Raw genomic sequence first — 22,847 nt, 5'->3', positions numbered from 1 at the left:
AGAAGACCCGTTTCCATGCCAGCCACCGAGCTCACCCATTTAGCTCATCCCAGCTGGTGTTCAATGGTCAAAGAGGGCATGTAGGGCTTTGGTGATCCATCTCAGGAGTTGAGCCACAAAAAAGAAACTTGGGCTCAACAATAGGAACATAAGAGAGAGGGTCTTCTTTTGCATCATCGATGCTGCTCTCTCGTTTAGGAAAAGCTCAAGTTCGTGAACAAAGTCATTCATGCAGAGAGGGAAGGGAGGTGAAGAGTGGAAGAGGGAGAAGGAATTGATAAGGTATTATATCATATATGAATTTATGATTACTTGGAAATTCATCATCCAAAAGAACTTGACAGGAAGCTAAGATTCTAAGTATTCAATGTTTGTAACAATTTTCAGTCTTTGTATTTCCTAAAATGATTTTTATGTTAATTCCATGAGAACAATGAAAGGTAAGCTTTGGGAGATTATCTTGTAAGGATTACCCTAGCAATCTCTTTCATTAATATTTCTCATTGAAAATACAGTCTAAAATTTGTTGGGTTCATGCAACTTACAATGCATCACCTTTGTTCATCCTCTTTTCCCTTTTAACTTTAGGATGGTATTTTTCCTCGTCCTCCTTGTTGTAGGACCTGCCTCCCACCATTATCTTGCAATGACCCCAATGAGATGCTTGAGATGGTGAATAGTGTTGTGATTTTAAAAGAACATGATTTGAAATGAAGTGTCTGTATAATATTTAGCACTAACAACTCGATGGTCCTAATTAAGTCAAGCATTGTCATCTTTTGCTTAGTCAAATTTCATTACTTTGACTGCAAACTTATATGTTATTAGTGATATAATTGAGATAACTGATACAGAAAAATTATGGCTTTCTCATAATGGTAATCAGTTCTCCAGACCTAAACTTCATATTCAACATATGATTATAATGATCAGTAGTGTATTCTAATGTCCCCCTTTTGTTTCCTATTTGCTGTGGATGTAATGGATATCTATTTCTGATTCCTTTTGTTTTGGGTATATTTAGCTGCAAACTAAGCTCCTCAGCAGTATCATTGGTCTTGCACTCGTGCTCTTTGATCCTTTTGTCCATCACAAGAAGATAGAAAAAGGATCGAGCACTCAAACACAGTTATTGTGACAGATCAAACACTAGGAAAGAAAAAGGTGAACGATTTCAATGATGAAAACACAAAATGCCCACGACACTGCTCGGTAAGACAGTATCGACTTGAACTTAAACTCTAGAAGATGGAGAACCTCGACAGAACTGAACGAACGAAGCTTCTCTAGCGAGGCCTATAGCTCTCATGTGAATTAGTAGTATATTCATCATCAGAAAACTCAACGTAGTTGGGTTCCTCACTCGCACCATTCATGGCCATGTTAGCCTCGTCGATTGAACTTGCCTCCTTCGAGAAAACACCGGCCTTTTCCTTCATGGAAGCAGAAGAGAGTCTCTTGTTTAAGCGTACCTTCTTCAACATGCGTCGTTTTCTCTTCGCCAGGGGTTTCTCTCCTCTCTTGTTCTTGCTATGGGAGCTCATGTGTCCTCCAAAAGCTTGTGCGCAGGGGAACTCCGAGTTGCATATGTTGCATTTATAGACGCGAGAGACATCGAGGCCACGTCGGACATGTCCAGCTAGATACGATTCGATGGCCTCCCAGTTGGGATCTAGAGGATCTCCGGTGGGGTTCAAGTAAGCTAGATTGTGGTATGATTCAGCATGAAGGGGTTGGTGATCTATCTTAGGAGCCTGGGTATGCAACTCGATGTATTCCATTGGTGGAGCAGTCTGCATGTTCTCTGCGGTCATGTCTGCCACGATATTTGAGGTTGGGAAGCCAAAACCGACTTGGTTGATGTAGGCCGAAGCATCTGATACAAATGGAGCTACCATGAAAGCGAGATGGAACTCATCGAAGAGATGTTGGAAGGACGTGGGAGGGACATTTGGCTGATAGATCATCGCTAGATTGGAGTCTGATGACGAGGAAGGGACATTTGCTTGATGGATCATGGCTAGTTTGGAATCTAATGATGAGGAAGAAGCTGGCGCCTGTTTCGTCACAGTGTCGTCGTCTCCATGGATGGGCTCGACGGTCGGCGCAGAAGAGAGAGGCTCAATATGTACAGAAAAGGTAGGATTAACAAGTGAACTGCATTGGTCTTCTTCGGCGTCAAGCTCGGATGAGAAGTGTGTATCATCGGAGGTATTCTCATTTAGGAGAAGCTCAAGTTGGTGAGCGAAGTTGTCCATGCGGAGAGTGAGAGAGATGAAGGGAATGAAGAATGGAAGAGAAAGGGATTGGTTATGCACCATATCCAATATGGATCATTAATTTATGATGATTTCCAAGGGTGAGATTACGGTTGTTCCATCAGAATCTAATGAAGATCTATCAATGAAAGGTAAGCTTTGAGACGGAATCTGCTGAGGATACCTAAGTAATCTGTTGGGTTCATGCAACGTGCTACCACCGCGCTAGCCTTGTAGGAGAACACGGGTGACATGGAGTCCTACCCAAATCTACAAAGATACGGTGGGTCACCTTTGTTCATCCTCTTTTACCTTTTAACTTTAGAATGGTATTTATGTCTATCCTTGTTATTATAGAACCTGCATCGCACCACTATCTTATAATGGCCCCGATGAGATGATTGAGATGGTCCCATGCGATAAGTATTAAATGCACATTGATGTTTTCCATCTAAGAGTAACTAGATATGATGCAATGAATCATGTTGTGATGATTTATAATAATAAAAAATACAAAATAAATCAACAGAAAAGAATGACTGAACTTAACAGCATGCACTTTGTAATCATGTTCTTTCTTGCTACTCATAGGGACAAAAATTAGAAAAATAAAAAATAAAAAAACTTCTTACATGATAGATTATAATTATTTATTTATTTAGTACAGGGTTCATCGTACCGAATTGTATAGCTCAACACGAATAATATGTACCGGTTCAACATGGGATTAATATACGAACCATTCTTTGCTGAGTGATACTCATTGTATCAGGTGACATAGGATTTGTACCAATTGATAATGATCGAAAATCAAAGGCTTAGATTGTCCTATTTCAAATGACCAATTTGACTGTTTGAATAAAAAAAATATTTTTCTCCATCACAATTGTTCGCCCAGCGTGCAAAAACAAAGGTAAAGTGAAAGGCAATGACATTAGCCATATCGTTGAAAATAATTAAGTTAGGAGACGAGACAACTTCTCAAACACATTCAACAACCCGCTCGATCTAGAGATAGAAAAAGATGACATTAGTGTCTCAACCGATGATGATAGCAACATCGGGGAGTCAATGGTCTCATTTATACAATTTAAGGGTGATGCATAGATTAACAAGGAGCATTTTACATATGCCACCCAAGATTCAAATCATGGGGCTCGACGAGGTACTAGTTAAGTTTATATATGAAAGGGAAAGGAGAAGACAATGGATGATTTTGAGCAGATATGATAGAGCCTACATGATATCGATAAAAAGTGAAGCTCATTGTATTCATAGCTATAGTATTATCGAGAATATTATAGCCAAGTTGATCATACTTTTCCAAGTAGTAGTATGATAATCGAATTTATGATATGGAGTAGTAGATTGATTAGTGATAAAAATAGAAGTTCTAATATCCTTTATGCTCCACACTAATATATGTCACAATCATCCTTGCCTCGGACACATGTCATTCATGACGATCAGATTACGATCATCACTACATTGATGCACCAACGACATATGATGTATCAGTATACTATGTTGTGGGATCATTTTTAGGATTATGTTCGACAAACATATTAAATTGATATACAAATACATAGGATTAAATATTCCAATCCACCGCTTGTAGAATCTCATCATTCTTTTTGGTGATAGAATTAGGTATATCTATCAATTGATTACTTGATTCATTTGAATATTAAAATTTAAGTTATTTAAAAAATAATCGAATAATTTAAATTATTTTTTTTATAGATAATTCAATATTTTTAGAAGGAATATCTGGAATGTACCATAAAGTTACTCAAAAAGATATGTGATTATTCTTTCTTAATTTAGATTATTTTTGCTAAGATTATACTAAATTTAAATTTATTTCAAACTTAAAAACTCTAATATATTTTTTATTCTTTAAAAAATTTTAAAGTTTTTCTGATAATTTTACCATATCGTCGGTACGCTCAAACATATTGATGTACGATACATCGATACACCTCGATACATATCATACCGATGGCTAGTTGGTATATCGGTACATACCAAGAAAATGAGTCTTGATTTAGTACTAATTAAAAATTATAATTTCATATCGAGATAATCTATCGATCCTTGGTCAAACTAGTTTGTACCGATCGATAATGATATCATGTGTCTTGATAAATCGATATATATCGAGGACAGAAGAAGGAGAATGAAGAGGAGACAATAAAGGATGAGGAGGGATGAGAACGAAGAGGAAAGAAATTGAGGTAGTGGATGAGGAATAAGAATAAGAAAAGGAGTTCGATGACGAGTAAGAGGAGTGGAGGCAGAGGAGCCAGTAGTGAGAAATCGCAAGCCTCTATACTTGAACTGCACAATTTGGATTGGTCCATGTATTTTTCAGTTGTCGGACCAGTACACACGATCAAACTTTTATCGAACTGGTTGAGATTTCAATCCTTGGCACTAACAACCTGATGGTCCTAATTAAGTCTACCAACTTTGACTCTATCGGCAACACGTATATCTACTCTACTGATAGCTGTTAGAGTTGTATACATTATTGTCTTTTGCTTAGCCAATTTCATCTATTTTGATGCAAACATGTAGGTTATTAGTGATAATTGAGAAAACTAAATGGTAGGCAGTTTCTCATACCTAAGCTTCGTATGCAGCATATAATTATAATTGAATCTAAAATTTTGGATTAATTATAGAATATCCTTTATAATTAGTTATATTTAATATTTCGATCTCTATATTTTTAAAAGTTACATTGAGGTCCTTATTCTTACGAAAGTGAAACATTTAATCACATTACTCCAAAAAAAACTATTTTTTCTTTTTTATTTTTAATCTTATAAAATTATCTTTTTAATCTTGAATAAAGATCTCAATACTTTATTTTCATAAGTGTAAGGATCCCAATGTAACTTTCAAAAGTATAAGATCGAGATGCTAAAGATAGTTAATTACAGGGAATAATATATAATTAATCCTAAATTTTTAGTTTAAACCTATGGAGTTGCAAAGCGGATGGAATGCAATTAAGAACCTCTTGAGATGAATTTTTTATTATTTGTTCTTGGTGGATATCTATTTAATATTCCTGCTCTCCAAAAACATAGAAGATTTATCCTGTTAAGTAATTAAAGTTTACAAGACTATTGGAATATTCAGAAGACAGTTTCAGAACCTAAATAAAATCCTCTAGCAATCTAGTGAATATTAACAATCTTCTTGCATTGCCACTTAAATCACTAGAAAACATACTTCTTCCTTCATTAATCAATTATACATCTTATATCCACTCATCTATATTATCCTGTTAAGTAATTAAAGTTTAGAACAATGAACCAGATTTCAAAAAGCATGATCGAGGTAGTAAAGTTACTATGTAAAGATAAACAAGTTCAAAGATCACTTTTCAAGGGAAAGTGGCCATAAAAGACCCTCAAGCAATGGCTCCCTGCCACGACTTAACCACAATGAACATATTTGATTCTTCGAAAGATAAAATAAAATGGTTTCCAAGTTTCAATAAGACCAACCAACCAACAAATTTCTTACACTCTTGTAATTTGCATAATTGTTTTGAAAAAAAAATTGTTAGGACACACTATTTGAGGTAATATGTTCACAAAAAAAAATATATATCAAATACAAAAAATGATATTTGCATGATGAATAAGGCCAACTATATCATAAAATAAAAGTCGTTATTTAGAAGCACATAAATATTTATAGTATCAATAATATGATTATGCTTTGAAACTTTTATCTATATCAATATTATATTATCCTCTATAATTAGTTACTTTTTGTATTTCGATACCTATACTTTTAAGAGTTACATTCAGATTTTTATATTTACAAAAACGAAACATTTAAACCCATTGTTCTAACAAAACTATTCTCTTTTGATATTTAACCCTATAAAATTATATTTTAACCATGTATAGAGATCCCAATATAACTTTTGAAATTGTAAGTATCGAAATACTAAAGGGGGCTAATTACAATGAGTAATATGTAATTAGCCCAACATATTTATCTCTTCAAACTTTTTATGTCAGGATAAATATTTATTTAGTGCCTATTAGAAATAAGTCAAACACATCAAAAAGAAAAAAAAACATCTAGAATGACTAAAAATGGTGTGGGCTACGAAGATGAGGCTACGTAATCATCTAAGCAATGATATGGAAAGAAGCCAAAGGTTCCTAAACGAGAATTGAACTACTTAATGAAAACACTAAACATGTTATCCCGGTATCAATTCAAATGAGAATGAAGATCCTACAAAGCAAAAAATACGGAACAAACAGAAAAAAAAAATCAAGTATTTGCGAACATAGATCCAATCATGTATATGAAAGTAACAGAGCATTTAGGAAACAGGGAAAGGAAGCAGACATATGTGTAAGCAAGCAATCCAAGAATTTGTAGTGCTATATATAATTGGAATACTCTGAAAGAAACAAGATAAGCATCAATGAAGCATAGGAATGGGTCAATCAACAGCACATGAAAAGTCTGCAAACAAACAAAAAAGAAATCTCAAACCATCCAATTTACTTAGTCGTTGAAGGTTGAAGACAGGTAAAGCACTAGTAGAACGAATGCAACAGAGGAATAAAAACATGAACTCACGAGATGCGATACGCTCTGGACTTGCAACCTTCCGACTGAACCCAACGAGACGGACTGCTGCGCCTGGAATCAATAGTCACCACGGAATTTTGCCGAATAACAGTGTTCCAAAAGATCACCAAGAGTAAAACAAAGTGATCGCGAGAGTTCCGACGGCCGAAAACAACGATTTAGTTCAACAAGATCCACTCACCAGACGAGACCAGAGCTTCGAGAGCCCCGCAAGGCTCCGGAAGAACAGCATTGATCAGGAGATACCCTATGAAGGGCAAACTTCACATCAATTCAACATAGAAGGACGAGAGGGTTTCAAGAAACAGAAGGAAACGATAAAAAAAAAAAGGAAAATGTTAAAAGCTTAATCCTCCTAACAACATCCGAGAGATCATCTCCAGAATCACATGCAAAGAATCGAGAAGGAAAGAGACAAATGATCCGATCGAGAGTTAGGGTTTTCCGCAGAAGAAAGAAGCGATCGTGGAGAGTAGAGCGAAAGAGGGGAAGAGTGATCTCACCGACAGAAGAGCGCAAAAGGCGAGAAAGGGCGATTCAAAAGCAGTTCTCGCTATATATATATATATATATATATATATATATATATATATATATATATAACACCACCCGGGAAGAACGGTAGTGTATTCATTTAAAGCGACCACTTACCCGTCTCTGATTCGCTGCATCTGTGGGGCTCACATGACGGAAGCTTTCGAGGTGGCGCGAGGATAGGAAAACAACGATCTCCGCTGTGGTTTGAGGTGTTTTAGACGCTTGATCGAACGGCTGAGAGAGTCTTGAAGACCGTTGATCGAAACAGAGCGATGGAAGAGAGGGACGCCAGCCGTCCGATGTAAGTACGAAACGGAGCCCACCAATAGACGAGAGCGGTCGAGATGGACCAGGCCATTAGGAAAAAAGGCCCGGTTCATCATACAGTATCTAACAATAAGAGGAGCCGAGGTAATCCGGCCCATTACAAAGATAAGATGGTCCGGTTCAATATATCGTGGGCCACTGTGGGCCGGCTCATTATATCTCATATGGAACATATGGAACAATGAGTGGAGCATATGGAACACTGTGGGCTGGCTCATTATATCGCATCTTACAGTAAGATGGTCCGGACCGGCCCATTGGAAAGGGAAGCAAAGCCCATTAGAGAGATACTATTGCCTACAGGTGATAAACGAGACAATGAAATGAAAGAAGGGCAAAAAGGTAAATATATAATAAATTAATTACCTATGTATTTATATTAAATTTGATGATTATAATTTGTAACCAAATCGATTTTACTCAAATCTAAATCAAGCATGCCAAGAAAAATAATGCTGATATTATTGTTATTATTTAATAATGTCACAAACTATGATGATTAATTTACCTATACACCAAAATTCGACTCGATTGCCTTTTTTTTCTTTAATTCGAATCAATCCTAAATATAATTTTAGTGTAGCCAAAACTATTTTCGATGATTAGAAATACCTAGATACTGACTAAAAAATCAATCACTTCAAAGGCAAAAAGAAAAAAAAAGGCTAAAATTTTTGTTTTTGCACGAATAAATTGTTTATGAAATAAAAAAATCTTAAAATTAAATAAGTATTTTTTAAAACTAAATAATATATTTTGGTTCGAGTTCATTATCGTAGTGTCGGGATGGTACGAAGCTTAAAGTAATATGAGCTTTAAATAAGGATAGCTACGAGTTATTTCGTATGAATAGTTTTACGAAATCGAATGTTACTTGACCGATGTATCCAGATGACGATGAGTTGTTTAAATAGGAATTAGGTTTGTAATGACATGGCATTCAAGTGCGTACTAGGAGATATTAAAGATATAAATAAAATATTTTGGAATTATTGGTTGACAACTAGATTGGAATTTAAGGAGGCGTAAGCATCATCTCACGTAACACTTAGACGCAAGATTGGTTACTTAAACACCACAACCATAGCATTCCATGTCTTCTTCAGCCACTGTCACCATCATTGACTATTGCAATCCAATGCATCATCATCATCATCATCATCATCATTATCTTAATCACAATAGCTTGTCCATGTGACTTATCGAATTAGGAAGGGCCACTTACATGCCCAAAGTCAAGTGGATTCAATGTACCATATTAAACTCAGATGCAGCTCATAAGTACTGTTCTTTTCTTCTTTGATTAATAACATATTTATTTTTTAAAAGGTAAATGATAAAGATAAGATTTGAGCTTTAATCTTACGATATATATTTAAAATCTTTATCAGTTAAATTAATTATCACCTTTATTAACAGCATATTGCCACAAGTATCTCATTATCAACGTCAATTAGATGATGTGGATACAGCTTGTAACATATTGTAGTAGTTGTAGTTTTGGAGAGCTGTATAGTTGAAATCACTCTCTCTCTCTCTCTCTCTGTCTCTCAGTATCAACTGGTGCAGTGCACATAGATGCCAATAGATTTCAGCATCAACAACTTGTTAGAATGAACAAAGCAGTGTTAGGTACAAACTTGAAGTGTAAGGATCAAAGTAGAGGAAAGAAAACTCATGGATGACGCTAGCAAACAGACCTTATGTTATGTTGTATTATCGTTGAACTTATAATTAACTTTTTGATTTAGTTGCATAAGTCTATTATCATTAACTTATAATTAAATATCTTATATAATATCTTGATTAGTTTCATATTAAGTGAATGAGATTAAGATTAATATATTATTATTAATTTTAACTTATATATTTTGATTTCAACTAAAAGAAATTGATAGACTAATTAACCTATCGGATTGTGATATCCTAAATTAGGTTTAACAAATTAATAAATATAATCTTAATGTATTTGATATGATTACTACTCGGACGACCTGCGACGATGAGTTGATCGTACAGGGTCAATTAACTATAGTCGACTTCTCGGACGACCGACTTAAGCTTTTGTGCGAGTGTCGACTGACCTGCATAGATCGGTACCGCGCGGCGCTGCCCCGAACTTTCCGGGATGACTATACAATGATGATGTCGTTCATACGGAGGGAACGACGAGCGATTGCCCGCCATATGTGTATTACGCGTCACATCGGACTTGAAGTTCCACGCATGCATCATCGTATTTGTTTGTCTGGGTCCACGTGGATGACACCAAAATGTGCCGCTTAACATCGTCTCATGACTCGATTAGAAAGGAAGTTGGACTTTGATAGAAGCATGAATGGTAAAATGGCGTCTATCAGTTGCCATAACACTTGCAGCAAACTGAGAGATGTTTGCCGTATTAGTTTTATTCTCTGTCTCTCTCTCTCACTCTCTCTCTCTCTTCATTCTTGTGAAGTTGATACTTGTTTTCTTTTGTTCCAAACTTTTCCTCCTCTTTTTACCTTTCTTCTTCTTCTCATAATATTAGTATTGCTGCCTCCAACTTGCCTCAATGTATAAATTCCCCATTACCTCTCATTCTTCCTCCCAAACTCTCTCTCTCTCTGGACATCATGAAGGAAGCAGATATAGATCGGCCAGCCTTATTGACACCGAGCAAGGATTCACATGTGATGCCGAAGCTGAAACCCAAGATCAGAATAGTGCACCTGTTCGCGCCGGAGATCATAAAGACCGACGCCGAGAACTTCCGCGAGCTCGTGCAACGACTCACCGGCAAACCCACGAAGGCAATAGCCAGCAAGAAGAAGAAGAAGAAGAAGAAGGCGTCGCCGCCGACGACTATCGATGAAGCAGACCGGAGATCCGTGCGCGGTGGCCACAGGGACTTGATGCATGAGAGAGTGAAGGAGGAGACAAGTATCGAGCTGTCGGAGGACGACATCGCCAGCTTCTTTAGCGAGCTGGGAGCTGCAGAACGTTTCTTTGGGGACCCGATCGGTGACTCCCCGTTGCTGCCTGTGGGTGCTTCTTTCACGTGACGGAGTGTAGTCTGTGGTAAATGAATGCCTGCTTCCAATGAAGACTGAAAGCCTTAGTTTAGAGGATTGGATTTGCAGATTAATTGGAGTTATAATGGTCTCTTCTTATTATTTCTTGGGTCGATCATAAAGGTGGAGCACATCCTCTTTTCCTAATCTATTTTCCCCACCTTTGTTTACTGTGAATACAAAGATTTCTTTCATTAATTGTTCCACCCTCTCTCTCTCTCTCTCTCTCTCTCTCTCTCTCTCTCTCTCTCTCTCTCTCTCTCTCTTAACATCCTAGGATCTGATTTTAGAGGCAAGATTGTTGTTGTTTGGCTACATGGAATCCATCTGGATATGATTTCTGGACCTGTAATAAGTTTATTGAATGCACATAATTTGATATGAGGAGACACAAATGTGGGAGTTCAAATCAGATGCAATTCATGAATCCAACTTCATCAAATTCATTTGAACTATCCTCTTTGGTCATTCATTTTTGCCACTTCACCTTTCTTAAGATACTGAGATCACCTTGTGAATGAATTATTTACTAGCTTCAAGGATGATCAAAGATATAGTTCATATGTCCTATATCTCACTGACTAAAGAAAAACTGGTGAAAATGCAATTACTCATCCCACATTACTTGGAAATGAACTTGAAAAAAAAGGATGATTAATGTTTCTAGTACCCAAATCACCAAGCATCTCTCCATCTGACCATCAACTGATTGAATTAGTATCCTATGACAAAGAATGCAGTTCAGTTGAGTAGATAAACATACCTGACTGATTGAATTAGTATTCTATGACAAAGAATGCCAGTTCAGTTGAGTTGATAAACATACCTGACGCGCACGATTAATGATCATTCACACACATGAAAATTGCAGCAATTGGTGTGAGTGATCATCGCTAGCAACTCAAATCAGAGTTTTTGAAATGGTTGTTATCCACTGTGCATGTAATGTCTCGACAAACAAATAATATTTGCAGGACAAGGAGAACAAAGCACTTGTGAGAGTTTACAGTGGATCGGCCTGATAAAAGTATTGCATTAGTGTGTATGTGGATTGGGGGTGGGTGCAGTAGAGGAATTCTGGTGCAGGATGGTGGATCCATACCAACTCAGGGACAATGGTTAACTTTCATACTCTGACATCATGGAGTCTGTCGCGGACGATGCTGGAGACCCTTCCAATCTTGTAAGAACATCAGGAGCTCCAGCAGAATCCCTCGTTATCTGAAGCAAACACTTTGTGTCAGAAGGCTAAAATTGAATCGGTATCAGAGTATCACAGTCAACATGGACAAACATTTATCCCACCACATTCCATAAGACCAAGAGTCTTTTAGTTTCATATGAAGATAAATGCAGAAAAACAATAAATTACCTTCAGGTTTATTAGTTCCATCGGAAAAGAAGAATGCATAAGAGGAAAAGAGAAGACAAATTTCGTGACAGAAAAGATAGATTTCTGGAGTCTTCATACTAATAGTCAAATGATAGTATCACATTTTCTGTCTTTTAACTTAAAACGTGAAAACTACTATGCTATCACAGCAAGACTGAATATAGTTCATTTGCGAAACATTGTGAAAGAAATGCAGACAGAGTAAGCTAGCTGAATGTGTTCAAGATTACCATATGAAACTCACAAGAACTCCAATCCTGAAAAAAATGGAAAAACTAAAGAGCATAACCATATTTTATGGACTTTAAAACAATCACCAAGGATTAACTGCATTAGTCAGACCATAAAGCTACAGAAAGTTTACGGCCTAAATGAACTGCATATAAACAGCAATGTTTGTTACGCAATGCTTGATAAATTCAGGTTTTGCTTTCACTAGAAAATTAGCATCAGCTAATTTATTTGTTTGCTAACAAATGAAAGTTGCAGGCCCACGGCATTTATTTAAGATATTCGAAATAATATTTATTTTCATGCATTACAAGCAGAACTTAATTTCATACCAATATTTCTTCATCCAAGTAGGAAATCATGAACATTCTCTCAAAAGCACCACCTGAAGGAAGCAGAAAAATGAGCTTAGCACCTGCAATTTAATTAACTAAAATAGTACGAACATTCCATTAAAACATTTTAACATAAATAAATATCAGGTACATACAGGTTTCTTTGGCTTAGCACATGGAAATTTGAACAAATAAATGCAGGCATATTAGATGAACCAAAGGATGGAATATTAAAAATAAAATAAAATGGTAAGAGGTATCCTTAAGTACCAGCAAATAAATTAATTACAGAACCAACGAAAAATAATTCGATGGCATGCAAATCATGCCAAAAAATTTTGAACATGTTCACACTATTGGACAAGTTGTAGCATTAATACAAGTGAACACTGAATGACCATATCCGAACAATGTGCTTCTGCTTAACAGACAGAACAGTCTACCACGGTCATCCTATCACTTCCAGTATAGGACTAAATCAAAGTGTCACACTAGTGATCTTTGTAAAAATGACCAAGGAACTAACATTTCATCAAATTTGGCCCCAGCGCTTTGAGTGAAGCCTGAAATTGGGTTCCAAATAACAATAAAGCTGACCTGGTGCGTATTTTTGTTTGTGGCTAAGAGAACTTTGTCATAGGTCCTGTTGGGCTGATCAGGTGCCAATGTGTATGATCGATCTTGCTACATGTGTGAATGGCAAAGGTCTTGGATGTTTATAATAATACCACTAAGCAGTAGCTCCTAATTAAGTGTTTTGGACCAGATCCTATATCACAAAATTGGCACTAAGTTAACCCAGAAAACATCTAACCTTTTGTTTCAAATTCTCTGTACTCTGTCAAATTTAACAATTGAGAAAATGTACAATTTTGGCATATCTGTATAACGGATTCAAATTGAACTGTAGTTACTTAGTGAAATTTTCAGTCCATTTGCAAAGGCATCCTTAATTGGTGCAGGAAGTTGCTGCAAAGCAGTGGTTGCTTGTCCAACAACGCCCTTCAACTGTTCTGGTACAGCCTCTTGACTAACTGTGGGTGTTTCCAATGTCCCCTCAACATACTCTTCTTTCATCCGGGTAGGACCCTCTAATGACAATTTGGTTGTCAGGAGAAACTTGCTTTCTATCTGCATCCAAGATAATACATGTCATTTTGCAAGTGGAATTGATAATCCAGCTGCAGAACAATGCAGTTAACAGGCACAAATTCTAGAAAATGTTAATAGTTCACAGGCATACACTAGCACAAGGGCCTGAAAGCAATCTTAGTAATTAACTATTAACAATATAATGATTTCATCAATAAGTTGTGCCATTGAAAGCATCAATGAGTGATTTAAAAGGTAACATTCCTGCTAAATCAGCATATTAATCAATCAGAAACAACTAAATACTGAGTGCATATGATTAACAAGGATAAAGCCGTTGCTGAAGAAGACGTATCCCTGCCCTGAGAGTAGGATATGTTCTAAGATGAATGTAAGATCTGTTCAATAAACAACATCAGATATAACTTGTCTACACTCAGAAGTATTAGAAAATTGGTGTCACGTTACAACTGAGGTCAATGAGACAAAGCAAATATACTCCACACCTTAAATGGTACAGAGGATATAGTAAACAAGAACAAAACGAATTAGCATCTAAAATATTTTAGTATATTTCGGTAAATAAAAGTTGGCACTTACTATGGAGACTTTCGTCATGTGAGAGATGCTTGACTAACCACTTCCAAATGCAAATACAAATTTGGTATATCAACTAATCAATAAGCCAAACTTTCACATAAGAATGACAACAAGCAACAACCCTATTTCATGGGGCCAAAACAGTAACTCTGCTAAGTAATTTAATCATATTAAGCTTTTAAACTTTCATGTTACATCCTTGACCTGCTAAAGATTTCTCCTTCTCCTCCACAGAACCATTTGACTGAGAGTTGACGGTGTATCATTTAGCTTACTTGCATGAACAAAAGAAATGCAGGCGAACATATCTCATACGTTGTATCCTGCAGACATCAATTCATACTAAAACCTGAAATATCTTAATAACAAATAAAGTTGTCATTTGGGCTTACAGAGTTCAAAAACCTAAGGTTTGCTGTGATTTTTGAGTATCCATCCTTTAACAGCATATCCATTCCCAACAAATTGGCTAAAGTTGCAGGTGATCTCCTGAAAGAAACACATTCACATTAGATAAAGCAACTAGGAAGTTTTCATCATTAACTATATTGTTCCGAAAGGCCCTGGTTCTACTAAGTGGCTATAGATGCATCCAAAACCAAAAACTGATTGCTTCTACATGGCATTAAAACCAAATGGTCTGCACACAATTAGCTCCTTTATGCGGATGACCCAAAAAATGTTTAAGCCACCATTCATGTGATGCTGCGGGGAAATATTTTTAAGAAAGAGATCCCTACTGAAACAGAAATCTTGCAGCAAATGATGCAGGGCTACCAGCACTAAACCACTCGAAGTTCCACCAGCCTTCCAGAAAGGGTGATCTGCAAATTGAATAGACAACAAATATAAAGACGTAGCAGAAACAGAATCTTGATTTACCACCTAAGAAACTACTAAAAACTATTTCAGTTTAAATTTAAAATCCTAGTTGCTTTAGTGCATATGGGCAAGAGATTGATACGCAGCCCACAGCCAACCTCAGCTACTGCCAACCACCTCTCAAAGTGATAAACAAATTTGTCGATCCATTCCAAACATCACAACTGATATAAAATTGATTTTTTTACAACTGTTGCATACTCTCTTAATGAGTAAACATACGTTGTGGGACGGGCAGTGGGATTTAGTCGCTCAAGACTGACAATCCTCTCGTTAACATCAATCCGCTGCAGCTCTGTTGTCTGTCCACTGATCAATGATTGGAAGCCCCCAGCATCCTTGAACTGAAATAATAGTTTTGCGGAACAAATCAGAAAAGCCAAATACCAAAACTAATTAATAGAAAACTCCGTTCCCACATTGGCATAATATAAATAGCTTTTCCGAAAGATAAAGCAATGCAAAATGAGGAATTATAAGTGTACCAAAATCTGCCAAGAAATTAGGACATTCTACAATTCTAAGAGTAAAGCAACAACCAGAAGAACGATACACCAATACTAAAGGAATTCTTAATGAACAGAAAGAGAACGGAGTCCAGTGAGCTAAAAAATTCTGCAGCAAAAGAGGTTAAAAGGTCATAATTTGAAGAGAAGCATTTTGATGCAACTCGACAATTCTATCCGAAACCTCAAAAGAGATGGAACTTTCACCGAATTTTATCCCATTCCGCTAAACGAAGCATAATCCACATGCCATACTGTAGGAATCAAGAAGTCAGCGAGGTTCAACCATCTATAAGCAGTAATTAGAGAGAGAGGCTCACGGCGAGGAGCAGAGATTCCTTGGCGGAGAGCCGCTCCATCTCTCTGGCGTAGGCAGCGGAGGGGCCCTGGAAAGTCTGCTGCTGCACCATGGCCGTCCATCGCCCGGGGCCACGTCGGTGCCGCCGGAGGCTGAGACCGGCGTCGGGTCGGCTCTTCTCCGGCAACGGCGACGGAGAAAGAGAGGGGAGACGAGGAGGAGAGATCGCGGGTCGAATGCTGCCGAGCGTCATGGCGGCGGCCATGGATGATTCGAGGAGAACACAAGCGAAGAGAGGAGATCGAACCCCAAGAATCTAGCTTTTTTTTTTCCGGCACGAAAACGATTGAATCCCATCATCCGGGTGGAGGGAGTTGACAATCCATGTGCGGAGGGTAATGTCGTCAATGGCAAAATAACCCAGGAATATGTGTGGCTTGGATTAACGCGAGTATGCATCTGTTGTGTCAAATGACTAAAACACCCCCATCGATGCTACGCCACGCCAGTTACTGCTACCGTTCCACCGACGGTTGTGGCCTTGTAAAGCAAAGAAATGATTCGCAGGAACAACAATAATGTTAATGAAATATAATAATAAATATTGCTTATAATTAGTATCAGAACAAGTCTTAAATAATTATAAATAAAAAACTTTTAAATGGGTTGAACTGAGAACTTTATGATAGTATGATAAAATATTTATCCACTAAAATTAATTAACCATTCATTGGCTTACTAAATTAATTTTCGACATATAGAATTAGATAATTTTGGGAAACACTCAGAAATATTGATTATTAAATTACTACCATGTATTGATTATTAATACTAAAATATTAGATGCTGAAACAGCTGCTCAATTTAATGATTTGAAGACGAGGAAGAGATTTATCATAATACAGCATCTTACTGTGTCATACAAATAATTCTGGAAAAGATGGGAATCAATATAATATACATCGATGTCAACAGTGCTCTTGCATGAGATCACAAACATCAATTGGGTCATCTATTTCAGCTAAAATTGGATCAGTTGTCAATGACAAAAGAAAAGAGACGTGTGTGTGAAGCGTGCATTAAAGATCCGGAGGTTTCAGGGAGATCCCCTCACCATGTTTCCAAGGTCCAGTAATGTGGCATCAAACCATTACATAAGAAAAGATTAAAGAGCACCGATCTAAATGAGACATTAACAGCAGTCCTGCGTATTAGTATCATCCTCAGATGAGGAGATAAGTTGTACTATGTGGCTTTCCTCGCAAGATCCGATAACACGTTTGTTTCTTTAATAACACAACGTATAACAATATGAAGCAAAAGAAGTCCAGAATTTAACTGCCTTTATGATGGCAATTCCTCCTTTCGATTCTTAGACTCGTACAACTTGGAGCAGCGATTTCTCCGTTCCGATATCCATTTCTAAGCAATTCGGATTTAACTGCTGCTCAGCCACCTATGTGTATCATAGGCCTGTTTGTTGTCTTTGCTAGGTCAAACATCCCAGCATGTGCAGCTTTCTTTCTCTTAACCTGATCAGAAGGCAACTAGACTAGTAAGACCGATGTAACTAATCTAAAATTGGAACACTAAACCAAGTCGGTGAATTACACATTAGTTTCTACGTCTTCATGATAAATCCTGCAACAAAACATTCTCACATTATGAAGGATACAACCTCCGACGGCAGATTCAATATGCAGAATACCCTGCAAATGATACTGCATGCATCGCATCGTAAAAGCTATTCTTCTACAGGAGATATCAACAAGCTCCAACCAACTCAAGGGAGAACACAATGAACAATCAGAATCTATACATACCGCAGCTCCAATGATTTCCTTCAGCCCAAGGTCATCCACGCCAGCACGAATTGGATCTCTTAAGCTTACCTATAGATGTAACAGAACACAAAATTAATCTCTGGTGGAAATTGGAGTTGCTAAGGGAAAAACATAGAACACAAAAGGGTACCAATTTTGACAATTTGAATTAGCAAGATGGAAATGGGACAACCTTTAGAACATTTTTCCATGTTCTTATTAAACTTTCTAGATCTGAATAAATTTTAAGAAAACACATTGACCCCATCACTAGACTAACTAGATTGATCTAATTAACGTATTAAATATCAATCAGATCGGTTTATACTCAAACCAGTATTTAGTGGTCAAACCAAGGATGAGTCTCAACTATATACACCACAAGGTGTCTGTATTCAATCTTTTATTATTATTATTTTTTCAGCGACAACGAGTAGTACTAGGTACTCCTCTCCTCTATTAGTCTGATCAGTTGCACAAACTGGTGCAGAACCAAAATTTAAAACCTTGTATCTAGTATAAATTGACTTATCAATGTCATGCCACTCATCCTCTTGCAGAACCACATTATTTCCTGCTATGTGCTACAGAATATCCTTATTACTTTTGAAAAAAAATTGCCACCTCATATTGCAACAATTGAACGAACGTTTGAAGTCTTAAACAATAATAGTGGCATCTTTTATATCATTTTCTTTCCTTGAAATCAAAATGTCGCCCCTTGTTTGGTAAAAGTCAAATAGAACAGAACGTTGGTACATTCTGCAAGTCAAACTTGTTAAATATGAAAAGAAAAAAGATTTGATTTTACCCTCTAAGGCGTAGATACTTATAATCGTACAAACAAGATCTTAGTAGAAACTCAGTGGTTACCCATAACATGCATTTTGCATGATATGAACTTGCATTTGATGGTTTAATTAAAATTACTGCGATTCCAGACTAGAAGATAAAATACTATTACCATTCAATTGAAGAAAAACCCTAAGTAAATGTTGGAAAAAAATTAACATGGATACAAATCTGCTGAACTGAATGCAGATTAAATTTGAGAAAAATATCATGAAGACCATTAAAGATAGAAACGTAGAAATTACTACCAGTAGACAGGCAAAGAATAAATTGATAACATACCTCTGCTGGACCAAATAGACATACTTTGAAGTTGCCATCAGCTAAGAGCCTCAATCTATTGCAACCAGCACAAAAATGCTCAGTCATTGATGTGATAAATGAGACTGTCCCACGATGACCTTCAACAATGAAATTTTTTGCTGTATCTGCAGGGTGATCCTTAAGCCTCTGTACATTTTTAAAGCGTTGTCGCTGCATGGAATGCAACAAAACAGTAAACAACGTCATGCAAGATGGACAACAAAGAAGGCACCTGTATATAATGGGATACAAACATATGTTCTTATAGGTATTCATAGTTGTTGTTGTTATCTGGCAGAGTTCTACCTTACCACTCTATCCAGCATCTCCGCATAAGGAACTAGCTTTTTGACATTCCAAACATTCCCATCAAATGGCATGAACTCAATAAATCGAACGTTGATTGGCTTCTCTCTCGTCATCTCTACAAAATCGCAGATCTCATCATCGTTTAATCCACGCATTACAACACAGTTTATCTGATAAAAGAAAAAAGGCAATCATTTCAGGTGGTTATGTAGAGGAAGGGTATAACATAAGAGAATAGTCAAGACAGATTCTAAGGAAGAGAACAGACGATATCCAACGAAAAGGAGCATACCTTAACAGGATTGTATCCAAGTTCTATTGCAGCATCTATTGACTCCATGACTCTTTCATGACCCTTTCGTCTGGTCATGAATTCAAACTTTGCTGGGACCAATGTGTCCAAACTAATGTTTATCGCATTAACACCACACTCTTTCAACTTTGGAAGCTTCTTCGTGAGAATGATCCCATTGGTGGTCATAGCAAGTGTTTTTAATCCTTTCAAGTTGGAAAGACTCAAGCATATATCTTCTATATCTTTCCTAATTGTAGGTTCTCCACCTGTCAACCTAATTTTATCCACCCCAGACGTCACAAAGAGATTTGCAAGCCGAACGATTTCATCGTGAGAAAGAAGCTGAGAGTTAGGTGTGAGTTCAACACCTTCTGCTGGCATGCAATAGTGACACCTGAGGTTGCAACGCTCCGTCAACGAGATCCTCAAGTAATTGTGGAACCTCCCAAATGAATCAATTAGCATATCGGATGCAAGATTATCTTTATCCTTTGGCAACGCTTCAGACAAGACAGCACACGAAGTTGCAGAAGCCATTGACCTGGAACAGCTTGGAGTACCGACACTCGGACAGCAGCCTTTGATTCTGCCAGATGAGCCATAGGAATCTGATAAACAACCAAATCTGCATCTAGAACCGTCAACCTGGTCAAATAACAATAAGCAGTCAAGCCGAGCTGTAAACTTTCTGTTCACCAGTTGCATCTCATGCTCTATGTATCAGGTCATTTTAAAGCCGCATCGGAAGTCAACAATGAGTTGCTCTTCACCCCCAAATCATAAAAAAGAGGGAGCTTCTAAAATTTTATGCAAAGCTGATTACACATAAATTGAGACAAGCCAACACCGATCCGTCCAGTTCGCAAGAAACTCTTGACATAGTTACCACCAATTGTATCACAAACTTGCAAGACAAATTGAATAATGGAAAAGGGCAAAAGCATTTGCATACGCATTATCCTCAAAGCCCAGAATTTATCTTATATTTTAGCTCATAACCAGGTTCTCCAACAACTATCCCTTATCTTATACGGTCAACATCCAAAAGTCAAAATGAGATCGCAAAATTACCGAAAAATAGGCCCTCCGAGAACGCAGGCATCCTTGGAGGAGCTCCCGGACGTAGCCCCGCATGTTCACCTAAACAGGATCCGATCAAATAACAAGATGAAGCAAGATCATCTACGGGAATTCACGCAAACAAAAAATCGAACAGGTAGCAGGCGAATCATCCGGTCCCCGAATGCTGCCACGGGATCGAATCCAAATCAAAGCAACCAAAAGAAAAAGACGAACAAGGATCCGCCGACCGACCTACCTCTCGGTCGGAACCTTGGTTCCCTCGATGAATCAGAACATGGAGACAGGGTTCGCGACAGGAATCGAAAAAGAAATGATTTGGAGTCGTAGGAGGAGACGCGCCGGCCGTTGGCAGAGAGGAAGAGGGATATCTCGTTCAACACGTCTTCTCGACGGCCTCCTCCTATTTATCGCATTACATATTTATCCTCCCGGAGTTATGGAAATAACATATTCGCCCTTCTAATCTCTTATTACAACACGTATTATTACAATCAAAGATGAAGATTAATCACTATGTTATACTTAACGAATTATTTTAATATGAATAATGCGACAGGAAGATGTATGCAATGACGTACGATTCCATTAATGTTTTATGACTCTCCTATCGTCATCTCCACCTCACATGTCTATGCTTTTCTCTGGATTATTTTGTTTTATTTCATTTTCAGAACACGATTTATCAGCGTACTGCAAGTAGTGAAACTACCATAAGAAAAGGATGCTGGGGCGGAGTCTGACCGTTCGTATCAGATAATGCTGCTGAACTTAATCGGAAAAAGGTTCGCTTCTGTGGGATATATATGATTTCTCGATGACGAGGCAAACAATCTGAAACCGACCTCGATATAACGAGGAGCGTACGTGGCACGCGGATGCCCGCTACGTAGCCACGTGCCTCGTTGTCACCATGCAACGTGTCGCCCCCACGTCGCGAGTTGCTGCTTTTATGTGCGCTGGCCTGTCCGGGGCTGCAGGTATTACGATTCCACTCGAGAACGAAGAGGAAAAAGAGAGAAGAGATCGTACCGCAAGAATGCAAGCCGGAAAGAACGCGATGGCGTCCGTGAAGGAGACGGCCGGCAACGTCGCCGCCTCGGCCAAGGCTGGAATGGACAAGACGACGGCCACCGTGCAGGAGAAGGTCTCCCTCCTATCACATCGCACAACTAATATGGATCTGTGGCATATGTAACGAGATGGTTCGCTGCAGGTGGAGAAGATGACGGCCCACACTCCGACGGAGAAGGCGATGGCGGAGGAGCGGAAGCAGGAGAAGGTACGGGAAGCCGAGATCAACAAGCAAGAGACCATGCAGCAGAACGCTGCCGCTCAGCAGAGGACGCTCGCGGCCCACGACGGCGGCCGCGTCGCCGAGCCGGGAGTCTACCCCGTCGGTGGAGCGCCGGGGGAGGTGGCCGGCCACCCTACCGGTGGCCACCTGATTAGCGGCGCGGTGCGGTCCCGCCCGATAGGCCGGGACACGGGGACGGCGAGGCCCGACGCCGCCCACAACCCCTACGTCGGCTCCACCGAGCCTGCTGCTCGTGGGACCGGCGGTCGCTACGCCTAACGATCCTCCACCCGTCAACCATAGGTCTGGATGACGTTAAGCTCTACATGACGCCGCGCTCCTTTAGTGTGTCTTGAAGTCTTTTTTGCTATGTAGTGGCCCATGCACCTGTCTTTGCATGCTGCATATCGTCGTTGCATTGTGCGGCATGCTGAGAATGTTTGAAGCGAATAAAAAGGGAAAACTAGCTTGTAGTATATACTGTAACAGGTACCTTTGTTTCCGCTCCGCATTTATCGATGACAGCGAAATAAGTAGCGTCGTTGGACGTCTCGTTTATCTGCTTCCAGCAATAGATACGAGGGTTTTACTTCCAACAAAATTCACCGCAAAAATCAAACATGGCTTTTGAGTATTACTTCTATTCCAACAAAAAGTCCAATGTAAAATCAACCTGCATGGTTAGGATTTACCTATTCAAATATGTGGGTTAGACTCCACTGCATTGCTCGCCTGACGATG

The 22,847-nt window shown here is 38.3% G+C and overlaps 4 protein-coding genes across 6 annotated transcripts; 2 read left to right on the top strand and 2 right to left on the bottom strand.

The window, feature by feature from the left end:
* The first annotated feature begins 10,372 nt into the window (after positions 1-10,372).
* On the top strand, positions 10,373-10,801 carry LOC103993349 (VQ motif-containing protein 17). Its single transcript, XM_009413380.3, has one exon. It carries the CDS (start codon positions 10,373-10,375, stop codon positions 10,799-10,801), a length of 429 nt encoding a protein of 142 aa, XP_009411655.3.
* A 918-nt stretch (positions 10,802-11,719) lies between these two features.
* On the bottom strand, positions 11,720-16,508 carry LOC103993358 (probable plastid-lipid-associated protein 13, chloroplastic). Its single transcript, XM_009413392.3, has 7 exons — positions 16,170-16,508; positions 15,566-15,687; positions 15,202-15,285; positions 14,854-14,950; positions 13,684-13,900; positions 12,767-12,819; positions 11,720-12,031 (listed from the first exon to the last, which is right to left on the bottom strand). Exons 1-7 carry the CDS (start codon positions 16,410-16,412, stop codon positions 11,930-11,932), a joined length of 918 nt encoding a protein of 305 aa, XP_009411667.2. The 5' UTR covers positions 16,413-16,508; the 3' UTR covers positions 11,720-11,929.
* Positions 16,509-17,190: 682 nt separating this feature from the next.
* Positions 17,191-21,205, bottom strand: LOC135598693 (GTP 3',8-cyclase, mitochondrial-like). Of its 3 annotated transcripts, none has more exons than XM_065092901.1 (7): positions 21,048-21,205; positions 20,801-20,869; positions 19,727-20,374; positions 19,437-19,604; positions 19,105-19,296; positions 17,971-18,039; positions 17,191-17,788 (listed from the first exon to the last, which is right to left on the bottom strand). In XM_065092901.1, exons 2-7 carry the CDS (start codon positions 20,861-20,863, stop codon positions 17,777-17,779), a joined length of 1,152 nt encoding a protein of 383 aa, XP_064948973.1. In that variant the 5' UTR covers positions 20,864-20,869; positions 21,048-21,205; the 3' UTR covers positions 17,191-17,776. The 3 variants fall into 3 exon arrangements, 2 of the variants coding, with proteins under 2 accessions (XP_064948973.1, XP_064948972.1); XM_065092900.1 differs by having other exon boundaries at positions 17,191-17,679; XR_010481669.1 differs by lacking the exon at positions 17,191-17,788 and having other exon boundaries at positions 19,432-19,604.
* Positions 21,206-21,782: 577 nt separating this feature from the next.
* On the top strand, positions 21,783-22,582 carry LOC135598694 (11 kDa late embryogenesis abundant protein-like). Its single transcript, XM_065092902.1, has 2 exons — positions 21,783-21,956; positions 22,026-22,582. Exons 1-2 carry the CDS (start codon positions 21,849-21,851, stop codon positions 22,383-22,385), a joined length of 468 nt encoding a protein of 155 aa, XP_064948974.1. The 5' UTR covers positions 21,783-21,848; the 3' UTR covers positions 22,386-22,582.
* Positions 22,583-22,847: the final 265 nt, after the last annotated feature.

The sequence above is a fragment of the Musa acuminata genome, chromosome BXJ2-1, assembly GCF_036884655.1.
Source record: "Musa acuminata AAA Group cultivar baxijiao chromosome BXJ2-1, Cavendish_Baxijiao_AAA, whole genome shotgun sequence".
Taxonomy (NCBI): Eukaryota; Viridiplantae; Streptophyta; class Magnoliopsida; order Zingiberales; family Musaceae; genus Musa; species Musa acuminata.
This window is presented reverse-complemented; position numbering and strand designations above follow the sequence as displayed.